The sequence below is a fragment of the Myotis yumanensis genome, unplaced genomic scaffold, assembly GCF_028538775.1.
Source record: "Myotis yumanensis isolate MYYU_CA2020_CCGP unplaced genomic scaffold, mMyoYum1.0.hap1 SCAF_3, whole genome shotgun sequence".
NCBI lineage: Eukaryota > Metazoa > Chordata > Mammalia > Chiroptera > Vespertilionidae > Myotis > Myotis yumanensis.
The window spans coordinates 115,360,446-115,387,397 of NW_027223754.1; the positions used below are offsets into that span (position 1 = coordinate 115,360,446).

A 26,952-nucleotide genomic window follows, 5' to 3' on the forward strand; every position below is an offset into this window, starting at 1 on the left:
CCCAGGTTCGATTCCGGTCAAGGGCATGTACCTTGGTTGCGGGCACATCCCCATTAGGGAGTGTGCAGGAGGCAGCTGATCGATGTTTCTCTCTCATCGATGTTTCTGACTCTCTATCCCTCTCCCTTCCTCTCTGTAAAAAATCAATAAAATTTTTTTTTTCAATGTCAGCTATTTAAAAAAAATTATTTTAAGATCCAAAAACTGTATAGAAATGCCAAAAAAAGTAGGACTTTCCCATTTGGTTTAGAAATACTCAACATATTCAGAAAGAGAAAAGGAAAGTCTGACACCTGTTCTACTTTTTCCTTTAGAGCAACACTCTGTAAAATAGATTACACTTAAACACTTATTATAATTCTAAATTCTACTCACAAACTAAAAAGTTGTAAGTCAATAGAGAATAACAAATGATTTTAAAAGATGTAACAATCCTAAAATTTCTGAACCCAAGTGCTCGCTCTCTCTCTCTCTCTCTCTCTCTCACACACACACACACACACACACACACACACACACACACGTTCCCTACACAAGACATGCTTTCAAAGCTCCACGCTGAGAGTTCACTGGATACAAAGTTGTAGAAGACATAACCCTCTACTGACACCCAGCAAACTTGCTCCAAAAACTATGTTGAAATGCAAGTCTTGTGAAATTCCTACTCTACATTCTCAACTAAACCTAAACACACTAAGAGCTGCTGTTTATTCACTCCCAATCCCTCGAAAGCATTTTCTGCCTGGGAAACTTTTCTCCCATAAGCCTTGGACAAACTTTTCCGTGCTTTCAACCTCCTCCAGGAAGCCTTAACCCCGCCCCACTTCCTACACACCCACTAGGGAACCTCAACCCTCTGCAGACACCGCTCCACACGGGCACGCAAAACACAGGTGCCTGCAAACCCAGCCCCTTTCCACACACCCCGGAAACGACACCCCCCTTCTCACACACCGCACGCCAAAGCCGATCCCCCTTCTCCCCCGCCCCCACCCACACACCCCCAGCCCACCCACCCACGTTCCCGGGAACCCAGCCGCCCCTCACTCCTCGGCTCCCCGAGGCCGTGGGAAGGGGAAGCAGGAAGAAGGCAGGAAGCAGCAGGCCTAACCTAGGCCTCTCGGACCGCCTAGGGAGGCAGGGGGAGGACCCGCGGGCCAGGCTCATCCGCAGGGCCTCATCCGGCCTCACCCGGCCCCGCGGGCCCTAGGCCTTCCGTCCGCCGCCACCCTCCCGGCCCGGACCACACTCACTTGCCAGCCGCGGTCCATCGAGTCCTCCGCCGCCGCCGCCAGCTGCGGCTCCTGCCCCCGGGGCCCCCAGGTCCGGCTTCTTGGACCCTGGGGGCGGCCCGGCCCCCCCGCCCGGGACCGCTCCGGGCGGAAAGCCTGCCACGGGCGCGCCCGCCAGCGCCAGGGGGACGCTGTTGCTATGGAGGCCGAGGCCCGCGGCCGCCCCGGCGGGGTCCTCGTGCAGGAACTGACACTCCTCCCCGTAGAAGCAAGTCTTATCCTTCGCGTAGTAGCGGCAGTACTTCAGCTTTACTCCCGCCGCCGCCCCGCCGGGGACGCCCCCGACCCCCGGCGGGGCCACCACCGCCACCGCCGCCGCCAGCGCGGAGGAGGAGGAAGAGGAGGCGGCGGCCGAAGGGGGCGGGAGGCCGCCGCCACTGTTCATGGCAACGCCGCAGCCTCGTCTTCCGCTGCTGCCCGAGGAGCCGTCGCCGCCGCCACCATAGACTGGGGAGGGAAGGAGGACGCAGCCGGTGCCGGAAAAAAGCCGGGCGGGTGGGTCTGTCCCGCTGCGGGAGCCCTGGCCGCCCGGGGAGAGGGGGAGGGGAGAGGGGAGGGAGGACGGGGTAGGAGGGCGCGGAGGGGAGGGGGAGTTGGGATTCTCTCACTCACTCTCTCGTTCTCTTGTCTTAAAGGGGCCGTGCGGGACGGCGGGGTGGGCGCGAGGGCCCAGGCAGGGATTTCGAGGGCGCAGGCTAGGGGAGGGGGAGCGGCAGCCGCGAACAGGTGGGGAGGGCGGAGGTGCCGGTTTATTTTTAAATTCTGCCTCCACTCGCTCTCTCGCGCTCTGGTTCCTCCGAGTTGTTTATTCCATTTTCCTCTTCCTGAGACGTCCGTTGGCGCTGCGCATGCGCGGCGAGGCGCGGGGCCTTGTGGGTAGCGGGAACGCGAGGGGAAGCCCAGCCAGGCGTCCGGCCCCCGGGCGTCCGCAAGCCTGCGTCAGAGGGACGGGCGGTCCGCAATGGCGTTCCCGCACGCCCCTCCGGCTGGGGACGTTCTCACGAGACGAACTGTTTTGTACATCCTCTTACTTGCAAAGCCAGATGTTGTTTTTTGATGGAAAGGACAAAGCAGCTGCAAAACCGCGCTTGGCGGGTCCGCACCTGGAGGCGGAGCCCACGCCCTTGCTCCATTTGAAGAATAGTTTTATCCTGTTTGCCATACTTCCTCTCCCTCTTTTTTCACCACCCTACTTTTTTTCCTTCCCCTTGAAGGTGATGACAACTACATGACTGATTAAATTCTGGCGTTCTATTAAAAAAAAAAAAAGACAACCTAAAAAAGGTTGATTTAGGCAAACCCCCTGCTCGGTGCTGCACCTGTTTTCTCTGAATTTATGAATTTATGTTCCTGAAAGGCTTCAGTAAAATATGAAAAATGAGATGCTTCCTGGTGACAACACTGTCTACGCAGCAACGGAAGGTTTCATTTATAAATATATTAGGGGTTTTTTTTTTTTCAGCCTAGCCTTGATTTGAAATTCATTTTATAAAAGATAATTTTTCCCCATCAGAACTCTCTGATGTTTTGCTCTGCTATATTAAAAAGTTTTCAGGACTTGTAAAGAATTGCTTTGAAGGGAAAAGTAATTTTAGCATTTTAATTTTTCTTCTCTGTAAAAGATTTTCTCAAAAAGCAGTATGGCAGTTATTAAGGGGGACGGGGGATGTTTGCTGGTAGTACTTAAGGAATTGTGGCAAACAGAAGAGATCACGAACAGATACAAACAAGTGTGCCACACGGCAAAAAAGGGGAAAAGTGGATTCCATAGACCACAAACTGGTAAGCCTGGTGATGTTCCTTAGCTAACTTTGAAAATAATTACATTGTATTATGTCTTTGTTTTAAAACATTTTCCCATATTTATTTATTCACCATATTTATTAATGCCTATTACATGTACAAGGAACTGTGCTAGGAGCTAGGGAAGTAAAAGTAAACAAGATGCAGTCTTGTCTGTGTTAAATGTTTTTTTATCCTCAGAGGCAGAAAGTACACGGGCAATTATAAACCAGTGTCTTAAGTGCTAACCTTATCACATTGGCTGTTAGGGGATCTTACAGATGTTATACTTCATGGAGAAAGTTGATACCTTAAGAGTAGGAGTTGAGAACATCCACTTTTAATTCAGAGAGAGCTGAGTTTGTAACCTAGTACTTAAAATAGCTGTGTTACGCTGGATAAGTTGCTTCACTTTTCTATGCTGTAAAGCAGATAAGAATAGTACCTACTTCCTAAAGTATAAAGGAATGTATTTAAAGTATCCCATGCTTAGTAATAAGTATGTTGCACCTATTGCTATTAGTGATATCACGGCTAGTAGTAATCAACCTAAGAGAATGCAAGAAAGAGCATTCCAGGCAAAACAAACAGCTTGTACAAAAGGACCTGAGGAGAAAGAAAGATTAGACTGTTAGAATAGTGATCATGCAGGATTGAGCAAGGACCATATTACAGAAGTCCTTATAAAGCATGTTAAAGGATTAGGTTTTTTCTTGAGGGCAATAGAAAGTTATTAAAGGGTTTTAAAAAGTCAAGTAATGACAATATCAGATGTCCCTTTAGAAAATAGCATTTTGATCCATCTAAGAACCCTATGAGGAAAGTAAAGAAGGTGGGTTACCACCATTTTGTCGATGAACAAACTAAAACCTGGAGTTACACAAAATTACCAACTGTAAATTGCAAAGCCAGAACTTAAACTCAGAACTTCCAATTACAAAATATGTGCTTTTTCCATTCATTACACATTTCTAAGTGAAAGTATATGGCTATTGATGCTTAGAAAGTGGTGTCTTATGGAGAGGTTCATTAAGTTCATGCCAAATTAAGCATGTCATTCAAACCTTTATTGAGAATCTACTATATACTATGTACCAGTCAAGTTCTGTTCTAGACTCTAATATACAAAAATGTGTAAGATATAGACTGTCATCAAGAATTACTGGGAATCATGAGGGAAACGCCTAAGATAAGTAACTCATCCCTAAAAACCATGTTTGACAAAGTCTTCTATTAAATCTGGTGAACAAGATGAGAGAAAGTAGACAGATACTAGAGCTAGGTGACTTCAGTACTCTGATTAGTCATTATCAACGTGCTGATAAAGCTAGCTTTGGAGCTCCTTAAACAATATCCATAGAGTATTGATAAATTGGTATATTTCAACATGATCTTTACAATCTTCCTTTGGACACTGTCCTTGCCTATTTTTATGGGGTGAAAAATGGTATCTACTGCCTAGATGAAGAAATAGATAGCATATTTAGTATGTTGCAAAAACAGTGGGGATAAATAATTCAATAAGTGACAGATTAGGATTTGTAAATCTCCATCAGCTGGAAAAATTGGCCACTGCTAACGAACAAAACCTGAATTAAATTGGGGAAAACAGAGCAAACAGTCACTTATTTTGTTATTAATCCTCGCCCGAGGATATTTTTCCATTGATTTTTAGAGAGTGGAAGAGAGGGGGAAAGACAGAAACATCAGTGTGAGAGAAACACTTTGATTAGTTGCCTCCTGCAGGAGCCCCTACCAGAGCCTGGGATGGGAAAGAGCTGCAACCAAGGCATGTGCCCTTGATCAGAACCCGGGACCCTTTAGTCCGAAGGCGGACGCTCTATCCATTGAGCCAAACCGGCTAGAGCCAAACAGTCACTTTAATATGTTGTTGATGATACAATCTCTTATCTCACCCCACCCCAGGCAAGTTAGCAGTGTTTTTTCAAAAGCCCTTCAAAAAAATAAATAAAATGTACATTGCCTTTGAAATATTATTATTCTATTTAAATAATTCCTAAAAAAAAAAAATAACTATAGGTGTAATGCTCCAATGTGCTCAATGCAAAAGAAAAAAAGTTGTGAACAATCTAAATTCTAAAACCAAGGGGAATGGTTAAATAATGGACTATCCACTTGTCATATTATGCAGTATTAAAAAAAGCATCAAGCCTGGCCAGAGTAGCTCAGTGGTTAAGTATCGACCTATGAACCAGGAGGTCACAGTTCGATTCCTGGTAAAGGCATATGCCCGGGTTGCAGGCTCGATCCCCAGTGTGGGCTGTGCAGGGGGCAGCTGATTAATGATTCTCTCTCATTGATGTTTCTATCTCTCTCCCCCTCTCTGTTCCTCTCTGAAATCAATAAAAATACATTTTTTTAAATGATAGCATTGAAAATGTACAACAATGCTTATGACACATTGTCAATATTTAACAACAAAAAATTATATATGCTGCATTGTTATAGTGATGTAAACAATTTAAAAAATAAAGATTAAAGTAACTGCCTCAAAACATTGTGTTTTTACTAAGATGGGAAAATAGAGTAGATTTTCCTATACTTCCCAAATTTGTATCATAAATATATTTCTATAATAGAAAATAAGCATTAAAATTTCTGTAACTTAATCTCAACCTTTTAATTCTGAGGAGTACATGGATGGATGTATATTAAATTGTTCTCTGTATTTTGGGGTTTTTTTCAAATAAATTAATTTTATGAATACAATTGGACACTCATTATTGGCATTTCTTCAAATTTTCATAGTCCAGTGTTTCTTAAGATATATTTCATGGAAGACAGTTCAACAGTATGTTAATTGTTACTACACAAAGAAAAACGTCTTATTGTTGAGAATGTTTGGGAAACATTGAAGTAAATAACTTTATTTACTTCAAGTTTTTTTCTACCCTTTAATACCCTTTTTTTCTACCCATGATGAGTTGTAATTCTCTAAAAGCAGGAGATAATATGCAGAATTTACAAAAAACATTTTGCCACAGGACACTGTTTTCTCTAGTCACCTTAAGGAGTTAGTGTTCCTGGATTTTTGAGAAACACCATCCTAGTCACATGCCTTCTCATTTTCCTGTTATAACCTACTTCAAAATTGTCCACATTTTAAAAAATATATTTTTATTGATTTCAGAAAGGAAGGGAGAGGGACAGAGAGATAGAAACATCAATGATGAGAGAGAGATTCATTGATTGGCTGCCCCCTGCACAGCGCACACTGGGGATCAAGCCTGCAAACAAGGCATGCACCCTGACCAGGAATCAAACCATGACCTCCTAGTTTATAGGTCAATGCTCAACCACTGAGCCACACCTACCAGGCTGTCCACATTTTTAAATTGATTTTAGAGGGAGAGAGGTAGGGAAACATTGATTTGTTTTTCCACTTATTTATGCATTCATTGGTTGAGTCTTGTATGTACCCTGACCAGGGATTGAACCCACAATCTTGGTGTATCCAAGGCGACACTCTAACCAACGGAGCTACCCTGCCAGGACTGTCTGCATTCTTTAATCCACCTCATTCCAACCCTTCTAACTTGTTTTCTAGTTTATACATCTACTTTAAAACAAAAAACAAAACACTGTCCTAGCTTATTAGAACACAAGCCCATTCTAACTAGAACTAACCTTTTCTCTCATGCTCTGAACCTCCCCTAACATTTCCTCAGGAATCTAGTCATTTTCCATCTTATCATTTCTGACTCTTCTTTAAGTATATGTGCTGCTGAAGGGAGCGCTCTGACTCGCCTTTTAGTACATGAATATGAAAAGTCTCATATTTAAATAAATTTTAAGGCAGTCATTCTATTGTGAACCTTCCCTAGCCGGTTTGACCTGCAGACTGAAGGGTCCCGGGTTTGATTCCGCTGAAGGTTACATACCTCAGTTGTAGGCTCGATCCCCGACCCTGGTCGGGGCATGTGTGGGAGGCCACTAATCCATGTGTTTCTCTCATATCGATGTTTCTCTCTGTCCCTCCCCTTCCCACTCTCTCTAAAAAATCAATGGAAAAAATATCCTCAAGTGAAGATTCACACACAAAAAAGAAAGAAAAATCCCGAGAACAAACACTGCTGGTAGGAGGGCTAACTGATATAGCCACTTTGGAGGGCAATTGGTAACATGTATAAAATTTTTAAATATTCATGCCTTATTACCCAACAATGCCACTCTTGGTATCTACTCTAGACGAACACTTGTGCACAAGGAGGCATGCATAACAATGTTCATTTGAGACATTGTTGATAATCAAATAACCTAAATGTTCATAGAGAGATGGAATTATATGTGCCATTATTCTCTAAGATTTATTGTTGAATAAAAAAGGCATGATGCTGCCTGGTCAGTGTGGCTGTGGCTCAGTGTTTGAACCACCCATGCATGAACCTGGAGGTCAATTCCCAGTCAGGGCCCATGCCCAGGTTAGGGGTGGTACAGGAGGCAGCTGATCGAGGATTATCTCTCATCATTGATATTTCTATCTCTCCCTCTACCTTCCTCTCTCTGAAATCAATAAAAACATTTTTAAAAAACGGTATGATGCAGATAAAAATTAGTCTCTTCTCACATTGTGTATCTCCTAAAAACATTTTGTAGGCAACTGCCTACCTCTGTAATAGAGTTGTATCTTTAGATAGGGTTCATTCTTGACTATTCTAAACTAAAAATAAATCTTCAGTCAACTCTAAGTCACTCTTATGCTAATGAAGGTTACATCCAAACCTGCAAATAATCCATCAATTATATTTTGTTATATACTTTATTGATTTTTTACAGAGAGGAAGGGAGAGGGATAAAGAGTCAGAAACATCGATGAGAGAGAAACATTGATCAGCTGCCTCCTGCACACTCCCTACTGGGGATGTGCCCGCAACTAAGGTACATGCCCTTGACCGGAATCGAACCTGGGACCCTTGAGTCCAAAAGCCGACGCTCTATCCACTGAGCCAAACCGGTCAGGGCTCCATCAATTATATTTATTTTGGGATATAGTGTGAGAATTATTTTTTGTCTGGGTGGCCTCCAGCAACATTCCCCTAGCAACAGATTGCTAAAAGCTAACGTTAGTATTCATTTGTATTAAGTACCAATAATTGGGAAGAAACCTTCACATTTTCTCAATGATTCATTATTGTGTTAGTGACAGTAACCTGAGTTTAAAAATTCTTCCCCAAGGTAGTCTAGAGTGGAAATGACGTGTGGATAAGGGAGGGTTGACTATTTTCAAATCCCAGAAATGAAGTTTAAAACTTTTTATATATATTTATTGTATATTCATAAAGTTCTATGTCATCTGATGCTCTAAGTTCTGCTCTAAAATTCTATACACAGTTATTTGCAGCTGCCTAGTGTTAATCTTGTTTTTTGGGGGGGAGTTGTTTTTGTTTTCTTTAATCCTCACCCAAAGATATTTTTCCATTGATTTTAGAGCGAGTGGAAGATAAAGGGAAAGACAGAGAGAAATATCAATGTGAGAAAAACACATCGATTGGTTGCCTCCTGCACACGCCCTGACCAGGGCCCAAGAGAGGGAGGAGCCTGTAACCGAGGTGCATGCCCTTGACCCGAATCCAACAAATCCAACGGAGGTCCCTTCTGTCTGCAGGCCGACCACTGAGCCAAACCAGCTAGGGCTGACAAATTTTGGCTGCACCAAAAACAAAAACCTTCCTGTTTGTGGTAATTATAAATAACTTATGTTGAAAGATTGTTTAGTGTATGGGTGACACTCTGCTAGACAAGATAGTCTTTTAGCACCGTAATACTTATATCCTTGTATATATTGTACAGATTGTTCATTCAGTCTTTGTGGTAGTAGAAGTAATGTGCTACCTTAAAGTTTCCAAAGGACTTAAAGAGTCTCATTCTTTTAAATTCCTTTGAGATTATATAATTTTAATATTACTAGGTGTATCGGTTAATAATGTGGATTTTGTAATCAAAGAAAACACAATAATTTCAAGAGAAACGTCAAAAGTGCTTTATTCAAAGTAATGTCCATCGCTAGCTACACATTTCCCCCATCTTTCAGGTTATTTGTGGATACTGTCCCAATAGAACTTTTCTTGTTTTGAGGCAAACCACTTAGAGACCCAATTTTCCACTTCTTCGTACATTTTGAAGTGCTGCTCAGAAAGTGCATGTGCCATCGATCAGAACAAATGGTCATCTGAAGGAGCAAGGTCTAGTGAATGCAGCAGATGGGTTAATACTTCCCAGGCAAGATCTTTTAACGTGTCTTTAACTGGTTTTGAAGTGTGTGATGGTGCGTCATCATGAAGCAAAATTACTTTGCCATGTTTTCTGGCACATTCTGGTCGTTTCACGATCTAAACATGGTTCAAATTGATTATTTGTTGTTGGTAGCAATCAGTATTAATGGTTTCACCTCGTTTTAGAAGCTCATAATACACCACACTTTCCTGATCCCACCAAACGCAGAGCATTGTCTTCTTTCCGAAGCAATTTGGCCTTGCAGTCAATGTTGATGGTTGACCTGGATCAACCCATGATTTTGTGCATTTGGGATTCTCAAAATAAATCCACTTTTCATCACCAGTCACAATTCAATGCAAAAAGACTTTCTTTCGTGCCATTGAAGCAACATTTTACTGATGACTTTTCAGTTTTCCATTTGTCTTTTGTTAAGTTGATGTGGCACCCATTTTCCTTCAAAATCTTTCCCATTGCTTGTAAACGATTGGAAATTGTTTGCTGAACAACATTTAATCTTTCTGCAAGTTGTTTTTGAGTTTGACATGCAGCTTCATCCAATAATGCTTGTAATTGTTGGTCTTCAAACTTTTTTGGTTGACCTGGATGTTCTTTGTCTTTCACATTGAAATCATCACTTTTTTTTTTTTTTTTATAAATCTTTATTGTTCAGATTATTACATTTGTTCCTCTTTTTTACCCCCATAACTCCCCTCCTTCCAGCTCCCACCCCACCCTCCACCCTCACTCCCCACCCACTGAGTTCATCCATAGGTACATGATTTTTGTCCAGTCACTTCCCGCATCTCCCACACCCCTTTTCCCCCAAGAATAGTCAGTCCATTCCCTTTCTATGTCCCTGATTCATTATAGTCACCAGTTCATTCTGTACATCAGGTTATTTATTCACTTGATTCTTAGATTCATTTGTTGATAGATGCATATTTGTTGTTCATAATTTGTATCTTTACCTTTTTCTTCTTCTTCCTCTTCTTAAAGGATACCTTTCAGCATTTCATATAATACTGGTTTGGCGGTGATGAACTCCTTTAGTTTTTCCTTATCTGTGAAGCTCTTTATCTGACCTTCAATTCTGAATGATAGCTTTGCTGGATAAAGTAATCTTGGTTGTAGGTTCTTGGTATTCAGCACTTTGAATATTTCTTGCCATTCCCTTCTGGCCTGCAAAGTTTCTGTTGAGAAATCAGCTGACAGTCGTATGGGTATTCCCTTGTAGGTAATTGAGCCTCTTTCTCTTGCTGCTTTTAAGATTTTCTCTTTGTCTTTTGCTCTTGGCATTTTAATGATGATGTGTCTTGGTGTGGTCCTCTTTGGATTCCTTTTGTTTGGGGTTCTCTGCGCTTCTTGGACCTGTAAGTCCATTTCTTTCTCCAGGTGGGGGAAGTTTTCTGCCATTATTTCTTGAAATAGGTTTTCAATATCTTGCTGTCTCTCATCTTCTGGCACTCCAATGACTCTGATATTAGACCGCTTAAAGCTGTCCCGGAGGCTCCTTACACTATCTTCACACTTTCGGATTCTTTTTTCATTTTGCTTTTCCAATTGGGTGTTTTTTGTCGAATCTTTGGTTTGATTCTTGTGCTCCTCTGGTCTGCTATTGGGTATAATATTCTTTATTTCAGTCCGTGTATGCTTACTTTCTAATTTCTTTATCGTAGCATTGAGGGTCTCATTAGTTTTCGTGAGGCTCTGCACAAATTTATGGCAAGCCCTCAAAATTGCGATTCTTAGCTCCATATCCTCCATTTCTGTCATGTTTTTTTGTCTCCGCATCTTTTATGCTTTCTTGGTGCACCCCCTTGTGGTCTCTGTGCGCAGTCTTGTTCTAGCCAAGCCTTAATTGTTGTAGTTAACACTAGAGGGATTTGACCACCAGGCCGACTGGCTGTGGAAATCAGCTGTGGGAAAACTTCAGTCCTCAGGGGAGGCGCTAGTCCAGCCCTTGCCTGAGGCGATCGGCAAATGGCTGTGCGCAGGGTTTGGGCGGGGCGGGCTCAACAGGGCGGGGGGAGGGAGCAGCTATGGCCGCTCTCAGTCCGTCCCCAGGGGCTCTGCCTCTCTGTCCCAGCAATCGCTGCAAACCTCGGAGGGGCCGTAGCCAGACAGTCCCGCTTCTCCCGTTTGAGTCTGGGTCCCTAGAGACTCGCCCGGATCTGTAGCCCAGAGTCTGAGACTCGCTCCTGATTGAAAACGACAATCGCGCCCTCAGCCGCCAGCCCGCTTTGCGCGCGCACCCTCACCACCGCACCGCCGTACCTTTAAATTTTCCACACTGCGCCTCCTCTGTGCGTTGGAATGCTGTTGTTTTTGCTTCTAGTTGAAGAGACTCTCCTCAGCCAGCCTTCCCGTGGTTCTGGTTAATGTCCGCTCCGACTTTTAGTTGTATTTTTGAAGTGGTTGTCCACGGCGGCAGTCTCCGGTGTTTACCTATGCCGCCATCTTCGATTCCTCTCTCGAGAACTGTAACTTTTTGTTGTGAGTTCTCACGTCTTACACCAAGGGGTGCCGCATACTCCTGAAATCATCACTTTTAAAGCATTTAAACCAGCAATCACAAGTATCTTGAGATGGAGCATGTTCACCATAGTATCCAGCAGTACTTTTCTTCAAAATAATGAATTAAAACTTCCCGCAAATGCTCTTTTTTGGCACAAAATTCGACATTTTTAAGTGTAAAAATATCTGTGATGTTACCACCTTCAGAAAATTTGACATATGAGGTTTTGAAGCTTATTGTCAATACAACAGAATAGCATACATATCAAATCATATATATACCAACATATGTGTAACTCCATCTATTGACAAAAATCCGCATTATTAACCAGTAAACCTAGTAATTGTACTTTGGAAATAACCCTGATAATCAAGTATATCATTGTTATTCTCCCATACAGTTACCACCAACCTTACAGGAGTACCTGTAACTTAGCAAAGCCCACTGCCACCATTTCTGTTGGTTAAGCATGCTACTCCAGAAAACCACTTTAATATTTCCACTATGTAATATGCTGTAATATTATATTTTATAATACAATTTTAAATCTGATAGTTCAATATAGTTCAGCATTAATAATTGATTTTACTATTTCAAAGATCATATATTTGTTTCAGTGCAGATTTTCTAGTTTATACTCTTTGATGAAAAGCTTTAAATCAGAAGACTTACTGAAAAAAATGTATTAAAGCAATACATACTAGTAAAATATGTATTAATACATAAGAATATGTATTAATAAGATATGCCATTAGTAAAATTAAAATGATGCTCCTGGAAGCAAGAAATGTCTTTTACAGTCTGTTGACGACTTCACATTACCTAGTATAGAGCAAGGGTCTGGGTAATACAGTTTTTTTAGGATTTTTGAAGTTTGCTTAAATGCAAGCAAAACTCAATCATGAAGGCGTCCTGGTGCCCTGTACATGTACTCAGCAGTTCCCTGCTAAAGACTGGCGTACTCAGCCTGCCACTGGAGACTGGGCTGCAGCTCCCACTGCACAGGCCACTGAATGGGTAGGAACAACCATTGACTGGTCTTAAGCTGTCCAACAGACCCTTAAATAGGAAATGGAATAAAGAATGGTGGAAAATAAACATTCTTATTTTAAAAAACAACTTTCAGGTTAGATTAAGGAAAAAAGGCTATATTGTATCAAGATTAAATCAGAGAAGCACAACTACTATGAGTGGTATCTGTGCAGCAGCACTGGTGTCTGCATCTGGTGCAGAGCTGGGTTGGCCTATTCAACAATGTAGAAGGAGTGCTGGATGTGAATAGGAATAGGACAAACTGGAGCCTAAAAGGACAACTGGAGCTGTTTAGGATGAACTGGAACCCCCATCTGTTTCTCACTGAGTTCAGTGGTTGTCATGGTGTTGCACATGCACTTGGCCCAGGCATCATAAAAGCTGAAAGAAACTGAAGCAACTTCAGGTCCTGGTGCTTCCCCACACCAATAAGGGCAGCTTGCAGATAAGTGGCCTTAATGCCTGGTGCCCTCCACCTTCCAGATTACATGCACATTCCTCTTGTGCTCAGGATTAATTAAGAACCATATGAGAAATAAATTATGCTAACTACAACTTCCAGTTTAGCTAATTTGACAGTCGTTGACTTGTCAACTTGGTGTCTCTGCATGCTTTTTCTTTAAATATTTTAACTTGAAAATAAAGATGATAGCAAAGTATGGTTCCAGCTAGGTTAATAGCTAATCTTCATAAACTTAAAACAAGAAACCCGGGGGCAGGGGGTGTGTGAGGGAGCAATGGGCGGATAAGGCCACATATGTAATACCTTAATCAATAAAGGAAAAAAACAGCTAAAACCGGTTTGGCTCAGTGGATAGAGTGTCGGCCGGCCTGCGGACTGAAAGGTCCCAGGTTCAATTCCGGTCAAGGGCATGTACCTGGGTTGCGGGCACATCCCCAGTAGGAGATGTGCAGGAGGCAGCTGATCGATGTTTCTCTCTCATCAATGTTTCTAACTCTCTATCTCTCTCCCTTCCTCTCTGTAAAAAATCAATAAAACATATATTTTTAAAAAAAAAAAAAAAAAGAAAGAAACCCTATGCCCAAGAAGGATGTAAAGTTTCTTTTTCCATGTTTGGGTGATATTCACTCCTGATGGAATTACTCTTCTATTGATATCCTGTAACTTACTATTAACACAAATTGTGTTAAATTGTAGGGGAATCAGAGAGGAGAGGAAAAGGTTGTTTAATATACACAAAGATATTCAAATCAAAAGAAGAAATTGCTATTCCAACTCTGTTTCTTCAACTTAATCACATAGTCATGGCTGTTTATATTACTACCTTCTTGCCCTGGCCAGTGTTGCTCAGTGGTTGCAGTGTTGTCAGGTACACCAAAAGGTGGCGAGTTCAATTACCAGTCAGGGTACAGATCCAGGTTGTGGGTTCAATCCCCAGTCAGGGCACCTGCAGGAGGTAATGGATCAATGTTTCTCTCTCTCTCTTTCTCTTTCTCTCCCTCCCTTTCTTTCTTTAAAATCAATTAAATGGCCTGGTTATGATTCAATTCCCAGTCAGGGCACATGCCCAGGTTGTGGGCTCGATTCCCAGTATTGAGGGTACAGGAGGCAGCCAATTGATTATCCTCTCCATCATTGATGTTTCTATCTATCTCTCCCTCTCTTCTTCTCTGAAATCAATAAAAAGAATTTCTAAAAAATCAATTAAAAAAATACACACACACACACACACACACACATACACACACACACATACACACACAACTACCTTCTTCCACTACCCATTCCTTCCATATTCCTCTGGCATCAGCAAGCACCCTTGGCTGTCTGTGATTCCTTATCTGTTGAGGTGACCCAAACCTTAATTCCTGAGGAGGGTGAATTTTTAGCAGTCCTGCCAGTATTAGGTAGTTGTAGTTTGCTCTTGACTTTAATCACTGGGCAGGGGAGTACTATGAAATGCCCCAGTGTATCTCCTGCATTCCAGACATACTTCCTACTTGTTTGTGTAGTAGCAATGCCATTTTCTCTTGATAGTTAGAATCAGTCCCCTGAGCTACTACAATAATTCCCTTCTTTGATTTACAAGCATGAAAAGCTAAATATGGCCAGATTCAGCCTCAACCCCTAATTCAAAATATCTGTTAACATGTGCCCTGACAGTGGAAACAGTAATTAATATCTTTAAACTTAATCAGATCAGAGAACTAAATCCAAATACTGTAATCCAAAACAATACAGCTGATCAATCCATAAGATTCCATTCCACTGCTGCTTGTCAAACCGCTCAAAAATTAGTGGCTGAAAACCGTAGCAGTCATTGATTTCTCCTCATAATTCACAATTTTGGTAGTATTTGTCAGGAATGACTCATCTCTGCCCCATGTTATCAGCTGGGACAGCTTGTCTGGGAGCTGGGGATTCATTTTCAAGATATCTCACCCACCTGGCTGGCAAGTTGAAGCTAGTTGTCATATGGGAAACCACCCAAGACTATGGGCCAAGTGTCTCCACGCTGCTCCAACTGATCTTCAATATAGGCTGCTTGGGCTTCCTCACAGACTGGTGGCTGGGTTCTCAGAGTATGTATCTGATGTGCATCAGGCAGAAACTTCATGGTCTTTTCTAACTGAGCCTAGGGAGTCACACAGCATCACTTCCACTGCAGCCTAATCATGAAAGCAGGTGGGGAAAGCTGGTGAGAAAGTCATTTCTATGAGCATGCGGGATGGGAGATATTGTTGAAGCCATCTTTGGGAAATATAATATGCTAATTTAAAAATCAGGACTCAAAAATTTGCAAGTAAAAGGATGGTAAAATATGTATAAGGATATGGCAAGAAGCACTTCCAAAGATAAAGCAGGACATTTCATATTGAGAGTTAAAGTCACCAAGAAGATTTAATAGTTCCAATCAATCTGCAGGCAGAGGCAGGTCTATGGAGGCTTCAGTCTTTGCCTCATCTAATTAGTCAGAAACAGCATTTGGATCGGTGCCGAAGACACCACTCTAGACTGCACAGGGAGGCAAACACCAGAGAGACATCACCTGCAAACCCCCGCCCCCCCCCCCCCCCCCCCACACACACACACCACCACCACCACCACCACCACCAAAGACACCATCCCGGACCACTCTGTGAAGCAAAAGCCAGAGGGACCCCAAGTATCTGCAGCTGGCACCTGAGGGACTAGATCTGTGGGGGAAGGGAGTACAGCTCAGACCAAGGATAATCAAGGTGTGAGACTCAAAGCAGACCCAGCCTCTGGGCTAAGGAGTCCCCAACCATTGGACAACTAGGGACTTCAACCTCTCAGACCTTAATCAAGTTGCCCAGGGCCAGAAAGGGACAGTGACTCATATGCACGTGCACTAGAGAAGCTCCCAGGAAACCCAGGATAGACACGCCAAGGAATCACATTCAACATCAGAGCAAAATCCAGTGAGCCCCACTTGACCCCAAAGCACTTGTATAACAGCTGGCATTATAGCACTGGAGTTGAACCTCACTGGCACATGTTGGAGGGGAGATCCCTCCCACAAACAGGACATCAAAAATCAAGTTACAATTACAATAGGAGAGCCCAAATAACTCACACAAGAGACATCCCTAGAATAGCCAGCTCAGGTGAACAAAGAGACTGCACCACTGGACCTCTCAAGACACTTTCTACATAAAGCCATCCCACAAATACTGGGAGGCATAACAGTTTTATCTAATACATTGAAACAAATACAAAGATATAGCTAGAATGGGGAGACAAAGAAACCCCAAATGAGAGAAAAGAATGAATCTCCAGGAAAAATAAACAAAAACAAAAAAAACACTAAATGAAATAGAGGCAAGCAACCTATCAGACATTGAGTTCAAAGTAACGGTTATAAAGATACTTAAGGATTTTAGTGAAAATTACAAGAGCATGAAAAGGGAAACAGAGGCCATGAACAAGAACAAATGAAGAATGATATATCTGACATCAAGAACACACTGGAGCCGAAACCAGTTTGGCTCAGTGGATAGAGAGTCAGCCTGTGGACTGAAGGGTCCCAGGTTCAATTCTGGTCAAGGGCATGTACCTGGGTTGCAGGCACATCCCCAGTAGGAGATGTGCAGGAGGCAGCTGATCGATGTTTCTCTTTCATCGATGTTTCTAACTCTCTATCTCTCTCCCTTCTTCTCTGTAAGAAATCAATAAAATATATTAAAAAAAAAAAAAAGAACACACTGGAGATATTAAAGGTAGTTTGGATGAAACAGAGGATCAAATCAGCAATTTGGAAGACAAGATAAAAAGAAATACCTAATTACAGCATGAAATAGAAAAAGCAGAAAAATGGCTTAAGGGAGCTCTGGGACAACATGAATTATAACAACATCCTCATTATAGGGATACCAGAAGGGGAAGAGGGTGAGCAAGGAACAGAGAACCTGTTTAAAGAAATAATGACAGAAAATTTCCCCAGCTTGGTGAAGGAAAATGTCACACAAGTTCAGGAGGCACAGGGAATCCCAATCAGGATGAACCCCAAAAGACCCACACCTGGACACATCACAATTAAATGGCAAATGTTAAAGACAAAGAAAAAATTCTTAAAGGCAGCAAGAGAGAGACAGTAGATTACCTACAAAGGAACTCCCATTAGAATGTCAGCTGACATCTCAATAGAAACACTTCAGGCCAGAAGGGTGTGGCATGGAGTACTCAAAGTTATGAAATGAAAGGGTCTAAATCCAAGACTATTGTATCCAGCAATGCTATCATTTAAAATCTAAAGTAAATAAAAAGCTTTCCAGACAAAAAAAGGTTAAAGGAGTACATTACCACCAAACTGGCAATTCAAGAAATGTTAAATGGACTTCTTTAAGAAGAAGAAAAGAAGAGAGAGAGAGAGAGAGAGAGAGAGAGAGAGGATCATAGGCATAAAGGAAATAAAAATGGCAATAAATAAATACTTATGAATAATAACCTTAAATGTAAATGAATTAAATACTTCAGTCAAAAGACATAGGGTGGCTGGATGGATAAGAAAACATGACCTATATATATGCTGTCTACAAGAGACCCACTTCAGAACAAAAGATACACACAGACTGAGAGTGAAGGGATGGAAAAATATATTCCATGCAAATGGAAAGGGAAAAAAAGCTGGGTAATAATACTCATATCAGACAAAATAGACTTCAAAACAAAGGTCATAACAAGAGACAAAGGCCATTTCATAATACTAAAGGGAATGACTCAACAAGAAAATGTAACCCTTGTAAACATATATGCACCCTATATAGGAGCACCCAAGTACTTAAAAAAAACTCTTTATAGACTTTAAGGGAGAGATTGATAGCAATACAGTCATAGTGGGGTATTTTAACACCTCACTAACATCACTGGATAAATCTTTCAGACAAAAAATAAACAAGGAAACAGAGGCCATAAATGAGATGCTAGATCAGAAGGATCTAACCGATATTTACAGAAAATTTCACTCCAAACCAACAGAATATACATTCTTTTCAAGTGCACATGGAACATTCTCAAAGATAAACCACATGTTATGGCACAAAACAAGTCTATATAAATTCTGGAAGGTTGATATAATACCAAGCATCATCTCAGATCACAATGGCATGAAGTTAGAAATCAACTACAATAAAAAAACTAAAAAACACTCAAATACATGGAGGCTAAATATCATGTTATTAAACAATGAATGAATTATCAATGAGATCAAGCAAGAAATTAAAAACTTCCTGGAAACATGAAAATGAACATGCAACCACCCAAAACCTATGGGACATGCCTAAAGCTGCCCAAAGTGGGAAGTTCATAGCACTACAGGCCTACCTCAAGAAACAAGAAATAAGGACTAATAAACTATCTAACCCTACAACTAAATGAATTAGAAAGAGAACAGCAAGAAAAGTCCAGAGGTAGTAGAAGGAAGGAATTAATAAAGATCAGAGTGGAAATAAATGACATAGAGACTAAAAAACAGTACAAAAGATCAATAAATCCACAAACTAGTTCTATGAAAAGATAAAAAGGGTTGATTAACCCCAAGCCAAACTCATCAAGAAAAAAAGAGGGAGGACCCAAATAAATAAAATCAGAAATGAAAGAGGTGGTATAACAATGGACACCACAGAAAAACAAAGGATTGTAAGCAAATGCTATGATCAACTATATGCCAACAAACTGGAAACCTGGGGAAAATGGGCAAATTCCTAGAAACATAGTCTTCTAAAATACCATCAGGAAGAATCAGAAAACCCGAGTAGGCCAATAACAACTGATGAAATTGAGGCAGTAATTTAAAAACTTCCAGTAAACAAAAGTCCTGGACCAGGTGTATTTACATCAGAGCAATGTATAGGTGAATTTTACCAAACATTCAAAGAAGAACTAACACCTATCCTCCTCAAACTATTCAAAAAAATCAAGAGGAAGGAACAATTCCAACCTCTTTTTACAAAGCAAGCATTATCCTAATTCCAAAACCAGGTAAGGACACTACAAAGAAATAAAATTACAGGCCAGTATCCCTGATGAACACGGATGCTAACATCCTCATCAAAATATTAGCAAATCAGATCCAGCATTATGTTAAAAAAAATCATACACCATGATCAAGTGGGATTTATTCTGGGGATGCAAGGCTGGCACAGTAATCACAAATCAATAAATGTGATACATCACATAAATAAATTGAAAGATAAAAACCACATGATCATATCAATAGATGCAGAAAAAACATTCAACAAAATCAAGCACCCTTTTTTGATAAAAAACTCTCAGTAAAGTGGGAATAGAGGGATCATAGCTCAACATAATAAAGGCCATATGTGACAAACCTACAGCCAACATAGTACTCAATGGGCAAAAATTAAAAGCATTTCCATTAAGAACAAGGATGTCTGCTTTCACCACTCTTGTTCAACATAGTACTGGAAGTTCTAGCCACAGCAAGCAATCAGACAAGAAGAAGAGAGAAAAGGCATCCAAACCAGAAAGGACAAAGTAAAACTCTCATTATTCTCAGATGACATGATATTGTACATAGAAAACCCTAAAGATTCCACCAGAAAACTACTAGACTTTATAAATGAATTTAGCCAGCTAGCAGGAAATAAAATCAACACCCAGAAATCAATGGCATTTTCATACACCAATAATGAACTCTCAAAAAAAGAAACTAAAAAAGCAATCCCATTTACCATTGAAACAAAAAAAAATATAAGATACCTAGGAATAAACTTAACCAAGGAGGTAAAAGAACTGTACTTGGAAAACTATAGAACATTGAAAAAAGAAATAAAGGAAGATACAAACAAATGGAAGCATATACCAGGTTCATGGATTGGTAGAATTAACATCATTAAAATGTCTAAACTACCCAAAGCAATCTATAGATTCAATGCAATCCCTATTAAAATACCAATGGCATACTTCATAGAACTAGAACAAACACTCCAAAAATTTATATGGAATCAAAAAATACCCTAAATAGCTGCAGAATCTTGAGAAAGAAGAACAAAGTAGGAGGGATCACAATACCAGATATAAAACTATACTACAAAGCCATTATAACCAAAACAGCCTGGTACTGGCACAAGAACAGCATATATAGATCAATGAATCAGAACAGAGACCCCAGAAAGTGACCTACAACATTAGAGTCAGTTAATATTTGACAAAGGAGGCAAGAACATACAATGGAGTAAAGACAGTCTCTTCAACAAATGGTGCTGTTAAAACTGGACAGACACATGCAAAAAAATGAAACTAGACCACCAACTTACACTATACACAAGAATAAACTCAAGATGGATAAAATACTTAAATGAAACCATAAAAATCTTATGTAGGCAGTAAAATATCATACATCTCATGTAGCAATATGTTTACAAATACATATCCTAGGGCAAAGGAAACTAATGAGAAAATAAACAAATGGGACTGCATCAAAATAAAAAGCTTCTACTCACAAAACAAAATAATAATAATAAAAAAAACACAAACCATCAGAATGAAAAGGGAATCCACTGTATGGGAAAACATATTTGGCAATGACACATCTGATAAGGGGTTTATATCCAAAATATATAAAGTACTCATACAACTCAACAAAAGGAAGACAACCAATCCAATTGAAAAATCGTCAGAAGACTTGAGTAGATATTTCTCTTCAAAGAGGACATACAAATGGCCAAGAGACTTATGAAAAAAAATGCTCAAAATCACTAATCATCAGAGAAATGGAAATTAAAACCACAATAAGATATCACCTCATACCTGTCAGAATGACTAGCATCAAAAAATCAACAAACAACAAGTGCTGGTGAGGATGTGGAGGAAAGATCACTGCTGGTGGGAATGCAGATTTGGTGCAGCTGCTATGGAAAACAGTATGGAGTTTTCTAAAAGAATTAAAAATGGAACTTCCATTTGAGCTAGCAGTCCCACTTCTGGGAATATATCCTAAAAACTCCAAAACACCAATCAGAAATATATGCACCCCTATGTTCATAGCAGCAGTATTTACAACTAGTGCCCTGGTGCACAGGTTTGTGCACATTAAAAGGAAATTAGAAGGTGGCCAGCGGGGCAGGACTGAGTGAGACGGGCTGGACATGCCCTGGAGCCAAACTCCCAGGGTCCCTTCCTGGCTGGCCACACCTGGGGTGGCACCACAGCTCAAAGGGCATCTGTGGAGTGAGCAGGTTTCTTCCGGCAGGTGCGGTCTCTTGGCCAGGCCTGCGGGGATCCGGCCAAAACTGGCTCTCTGACATCCCCCAAGGGGTCCTAGATTGCGAGAGGGTGGTTCTCAGGTAACATACCCCAGAATCGGGCTCCCTTCTCTCTGGTTCCAGGGTGCATCACCTGAGAACGCCACTGCCAAGTCACCACAGCTTGGCAGCTCCTGTGTTGAGCGTCTGCCCCGTGGTGGTCAATGTGCATTATAGCTACTGGTCAGATGATTGCTTTGCCTTTTATATATATAGATAGCTAAGATTTGAAAATAGCCTAAGTGCCCATCAGTAGATGAATGGATAAAAAAGCTGTGGGACATATAGAAACATGAACAGACTATTAAACCTCAGAGGGAAGGCAGGGGAGGATGGGTGGGAAGAGATCAACCAATAAACTTGTATGCATATATGCATAACCTGTGGACTCAGACAATGGGGTAGTGAGAGCCTGAGGGCAGGAGCAGACGGGAGTGGGCTGGAAGAGGTTAAAGCAGGGGAAAAGGAGGACCTATGTAATACTTTCAGCAATAAAGATTTTTTTTTTAAAAGCTGTGGGACATTTACACTATGGAATATTATGCAGATGTGAAAAATGAGAGATCTCTTACCCTTTTGGACAGTGCTGGGGCTGACCAGCAGATCCTGAGCAACGGATGAACAGATTGCTCTGAGACACGTTTCTGTGAAAGAGAGGCTAAGAGATTGTTTTACTTTAGAACTAAAAATCAGTTCTGTTCGCCTGCCTTCATAGGCTTTCATTGTCACAACAGCTTGAACTAAAATTAACCTCTAGATTCAATCAGCAGGGTAAGTATCCTTGAGGTATATGCTTCTACAAGGTTGGGTCTTTAAAGACTAAACATTCTAGCAAATCACCCAGGGGATCGGACTTGTTTGAAAAGTCAAGGTAGGGGCTGCCACCTTTGGCAAGTTCCCCTCAGAGGCCCCCAACCTTTAGGAGAATCCTCCTTACAGACATCCCAACCAAGTCCCATGCTTCCCCACAGGTCAGCATGGGTGGACCCAGAAAATATTATGTTAAGTGAAATAAGCCAATATGAGAAAAACAAATATTACATTATCTCACTTATTTGCGAAATCTAATGAACAAAATGAATTGACCAACAAAATAAGACCTGAAGCATGGAGGCATGTAACAGACTGACATATTTCGATGTCGGGTTGGGGGTATGAGAAGAGATAAACCAAAGAACTTATGTACTTATATGCATAGCCCATGGACATGGGAAATAGGGTAGTGAAGACCTGGCGGGGGGGGGGGGGGGGGGGGATGGAGGGGGAGGGGTTAGGGGCTGGGAGGAGAGAGTAAAGGGGGGTATGGAAGATATATGTAATACTATCAATAATAAATATATTTTAAAAATATTATTTAAAATTATTTTATACTCATCATAAAAGCTCTTTTATACTTATTTAAACACGTTTTTCTTTAAATTATATATACTCTTGGCCTACATAAAAAGGAAAATAAAAGCAAACTTAGCACCCATTTATGATAAAAACTCTGAGCAATGTGGAAGAGGAATCATACCTCAACCTAATAAAGGTCATATGTGACAAATCCACAGCCAACATCATACTCAATAGGCAAAACTAAAAGCATTTCCCCTAAGATCATGAACAAAACAGGGATGTTTGCTTTCACCACTCTTAGTCAACACTAGAGGCCTGGTGCATGAAATTTGTGCACTCAGGGGAGTCCTTCAGCCAGGCCTGTGCCCTCTCACAGTCTGGGAGCCCTTGGGGGATGTCCGACTGCCACGGAGGCTGGAGAGGCTCCCACCACAGCTGCTGCGCTTGCCAGCTGTGAGCCTGGCTTCTGGCTGAGTGGCCTCTCCCTGTGGGAGCGCACTGACCACCAGGGGGCAGCTCCTGCATTGAGCATCTGCCCACTGGTGGTCAGTGTGCATCATAGTGGCCGGTTGTTCTGCCATTTGGTCGATTTGCATAGTACCCTTTTATTATATAGGATAGTACTGGAAGTCCTAGCCACAGCAATGGAACAAGAAAAAATATCATAAAAGGTATCCAAATTAGAAAGGAAGAAGTAAAACTGACATTATTTGCTGATGACATGATACTGTGTATAGAAAACCCTAAAGATTCCACCAAAAATTTACTGGAACTGATAAGTGAATTTAGTAAAGTAGCAGGATACATATTAATATTCAGAAATCGGTGGCATTTTTATACACCAATAAGAAACTATCAGAAAAAGAAACTAAGAAAACAATCCCTCGGGTGGAAAGCAATAATACAATATACAGATGATGTATTATAGCATTGTACACATGAAACCTGTATAATTTTATTAACCAATGTCACTCCAATAAGTTCAATTTTTAAAAAATTTTAATGTGTTGAACAAAAAGAACACAATCCTATTTACAATTGCATTAAAAAATAAGGTACCTAGCCTGGCTGGTGTGGCTCAGTGGTTGAGTGTCAACCTATGAACCAGGAGGTCACAATTCAATTCCAAGTCAGTGTACATGCCCGGATTGCAGGCTCAAATCCCAGTGTGGGGCATTCAGGAGGCAGCTGATCAATGATTCTCTCTCATCATTGATGTTTCTATCTCTCTCTCCTTCTCCCTTCCTCCCTATCTCTCTGAAATCAATAGATATATAAATAAGGTACCTAGCCCCAGCTGGGTGGCTCAGTTGGTTGGGGTGTATTCCCTTACACCAAAAAGGTTGCACATTCCATTCCTGGTCTGCCAGAAGCTGGTCCATCCTTGTTGCTTGACACAGTCTCTGCAGGGAAGAAACATCTGCACAGCATATGTTTCAGGGGACCTGGCGTATATGGCATACTGTTCTTAATATGTTTGCTCCCCTTCTTAGCACTATGTTTCTAACCAGGGTCATCTCTCCGAGAAAGATTGTTTCCCCAGGTGGGGATTTTTCCCTGGAGTTAGGGATTAACAGGACTAAGGAAGGGAATAAATCAGTAAAACCCCTTAACTAAGTGCCAGGCGGGTAGTTAATCACCTTAACTACAAACAATCACACTTAAGCTACATAATCTTTACTTAGGATAATCTCCTTCAGTTACTTCCTTGTAGTTTAACAGAACGTAGAGTAGTGACCTTGGAATGGAGAAAACTAGCCCTAACCTTTGGAATAGAATGGATAGGATTAAACTCAACAGAACTAGATGGAGATGGGATTTTTGGCAAAGGTCAGATAAACTATGGACATGAAACAAGGAACTGTAGAAGGTTAAGGGAGGACCCAAAACATACCATGATGTGATTATAGAGGCATGCTTATAGGATCAAATGGTATAAATACAGATGTAACAGGAGAATAAAGAGAGAACCTAGCTATGCTGATCAACTGAACACTGTTTCCGTGTCATTCCTTCTTTGCCGACTCTGTCCACACCTTTGGGAACCCCTGGACCTGCTGGGGCAGGACCCCAACACTGGTCAGGACACATACCTAGTTTGTGGGTTCAGTTCCCAGTCAGGGCATGTGTGAGAGGCAACCAATTGATGTTTCCTTCTCACATCTATGTTTCTCTCACTTTTTTCCTTACTCTCTCTCTCTCTAAAAATCAATTAAAAAAACAAAAAACATATCCTTAGGTGAGGATTAAAAAGAAAAAAAAAAAAACCCAGCCAGTGTGGCTCAGTGCTTGAGCATCATCCCATGAACCAGGAGGTCACGGTTTGATTCCTGGTCAGGGCACGAACTGGGTTGTGGGCTTGATCCCAGTAGAGGGCATGCAGGAGGCAGCCAATCAATGTTTCTATATCTCTCTCCCTCTCCCTTCCTCTCTCTAAAATCAGTAAAAGCATCATTTAAAAAAAAATAAAGTATTAGGAATAAATTTAACCAAGGAAGTAAAATACCTATACTCATAAAATGTGTAAGATATTGAAGAAAGGAATTAAAGAAGTTACAAATGAGTGGAAGCATGTTCATGATAGGAAGAATTAATATCATTAAAATGTCCATACTACACAAAGCAATCTATAGATTCAAGACAATTCCTATCAAATTATCAATGGCATATTTCACAGAACTAGAGCAAATAATTTAAAAATTTATGTGGAACCATAACAGACCCCAAGTAGCCTCAGTAATCTTGAGAAACAACAACAAAGTTGATGGTATCATGCTACTTGATATCAAACTATACTACAACACTATAGTAATCAAAACATCATGGTACTGCCCTGCCAGTGTGGCTCAGTAGTGAGCATCAACCTATCAACCAGGAGTTCACAGTTCAATTCCTCATCAGGGCACATGCCTGGGTTTCAGGCTCCATCCCCAGTAGAGGGTGGGCAGGAGGCAACTGTTCAATGATTCTCTCTCATCATTGATGTTTCTATCTCTCCCTCTGCCTTCCTCTCTGAAATCAATAAAGAAAAAAAAACCCAACATGGTGCTGGTATAAAAAACAGTCATATAGGTCAATGGAATAGAATAGAGAGCCCAGCAATAAACTCACACTTATATGGTTAATATTTGACCAAGGAGACAAGAACATACAATGGAGTAAAGATAGTATTCAATAAGCGGTGTTAGAAAAATTGGACAGATACATGCAAAATAAAATGAAACTAGACCCACTAACTTATGCTATAGATAAGAATAAATCAAAATTGATTAAAGACTTGAATGTAGAGCCCTAGCTGGTTTGGCTCAGTGGATAGAGCATCGGACTGTGGAGTGGACCAAAGCAGCAGTTGCCAACCTTTCGGACCACCAGTGGTCTGTGGACCATCGGTTGGCGACCACTGGGCCAAAGGGTCCCAGGTTCAATTCCAGTCAAGGGCATGTACTTCAGTTGCAGGCTCCTCCCCAGCCTGAGCCCTGGTCAGAGCACATGCAGGAGGCAACCAATCGATGTGTTTCTCTCACATCGATATTTCTTTCTGTCTTTCCCTCTCTCTTCCACTGTCTAAAATCAATGGAGCCCTAGCTGGTTTGGCTCAGCAGACAGAGCTTTGGCCTGCGGACTGAAGGGTCCTAGGTTGGATTCTGGTCAAGGGCATATGCCCGGGTTGTAGGCTCGATCCCCAGTGTGAGGCATGCAGGAGGCAGCCAATCAATGATTCTCTCTCATCATGGATGTTTCTGTCTCTCTCTCTCCCCCTCTCTTTCTCTCTGGAATCAATAAAAATATATTTTAAAAATAAAATAAATGGAAAAATATCCTTGGGTGAAAATTAAAAAAAAAAAAAAAAGACTTGAATATAGAGACAGAGAACCAAGATGGCAGCGTAGGTAAATGCCTATACTCACTGCTTCCCACAACCACATCAAAATTACAACTAAAATACAGAACAACCATCATTCAGAACTGCCTGAAAGCTGGCTGAATGGAAGTCCTACAACTAGAGAA

General features: G+C 41.2%; 1 protein-coding gene across 5 annotated transcripts in view; it reads right to left on the bottom strand.

Annotated features, from left to right (window-relative positions):
- Window positions 1-2,124, bottom strand: part of PAN3 (poly(A) specific ribonuclease subunit PAN3) — a 172,620-nt gene extending 170,496 nt beyond the window's left edge. For all 5 annotated transcript variants that reach the window (XM_070409408.1, XM_070409407.1, XM_070409406.1 and 2 more), the window contains exon 1: window positions 1,254-2,124. In XM_070409408.1, the coding sequence (XP_070265509.1) occupies window positions 1,254-1,677 (424 nt within the window). In that variant the 5' untranslated portion in view covers window positions 1,678-2,124. The remainder of the gene's footprint in view (window positions 1-1,253) is intronic.
- Between the last annotated feature and the right edge of the window lie 24,828 nt (window positions 2,125-26,952).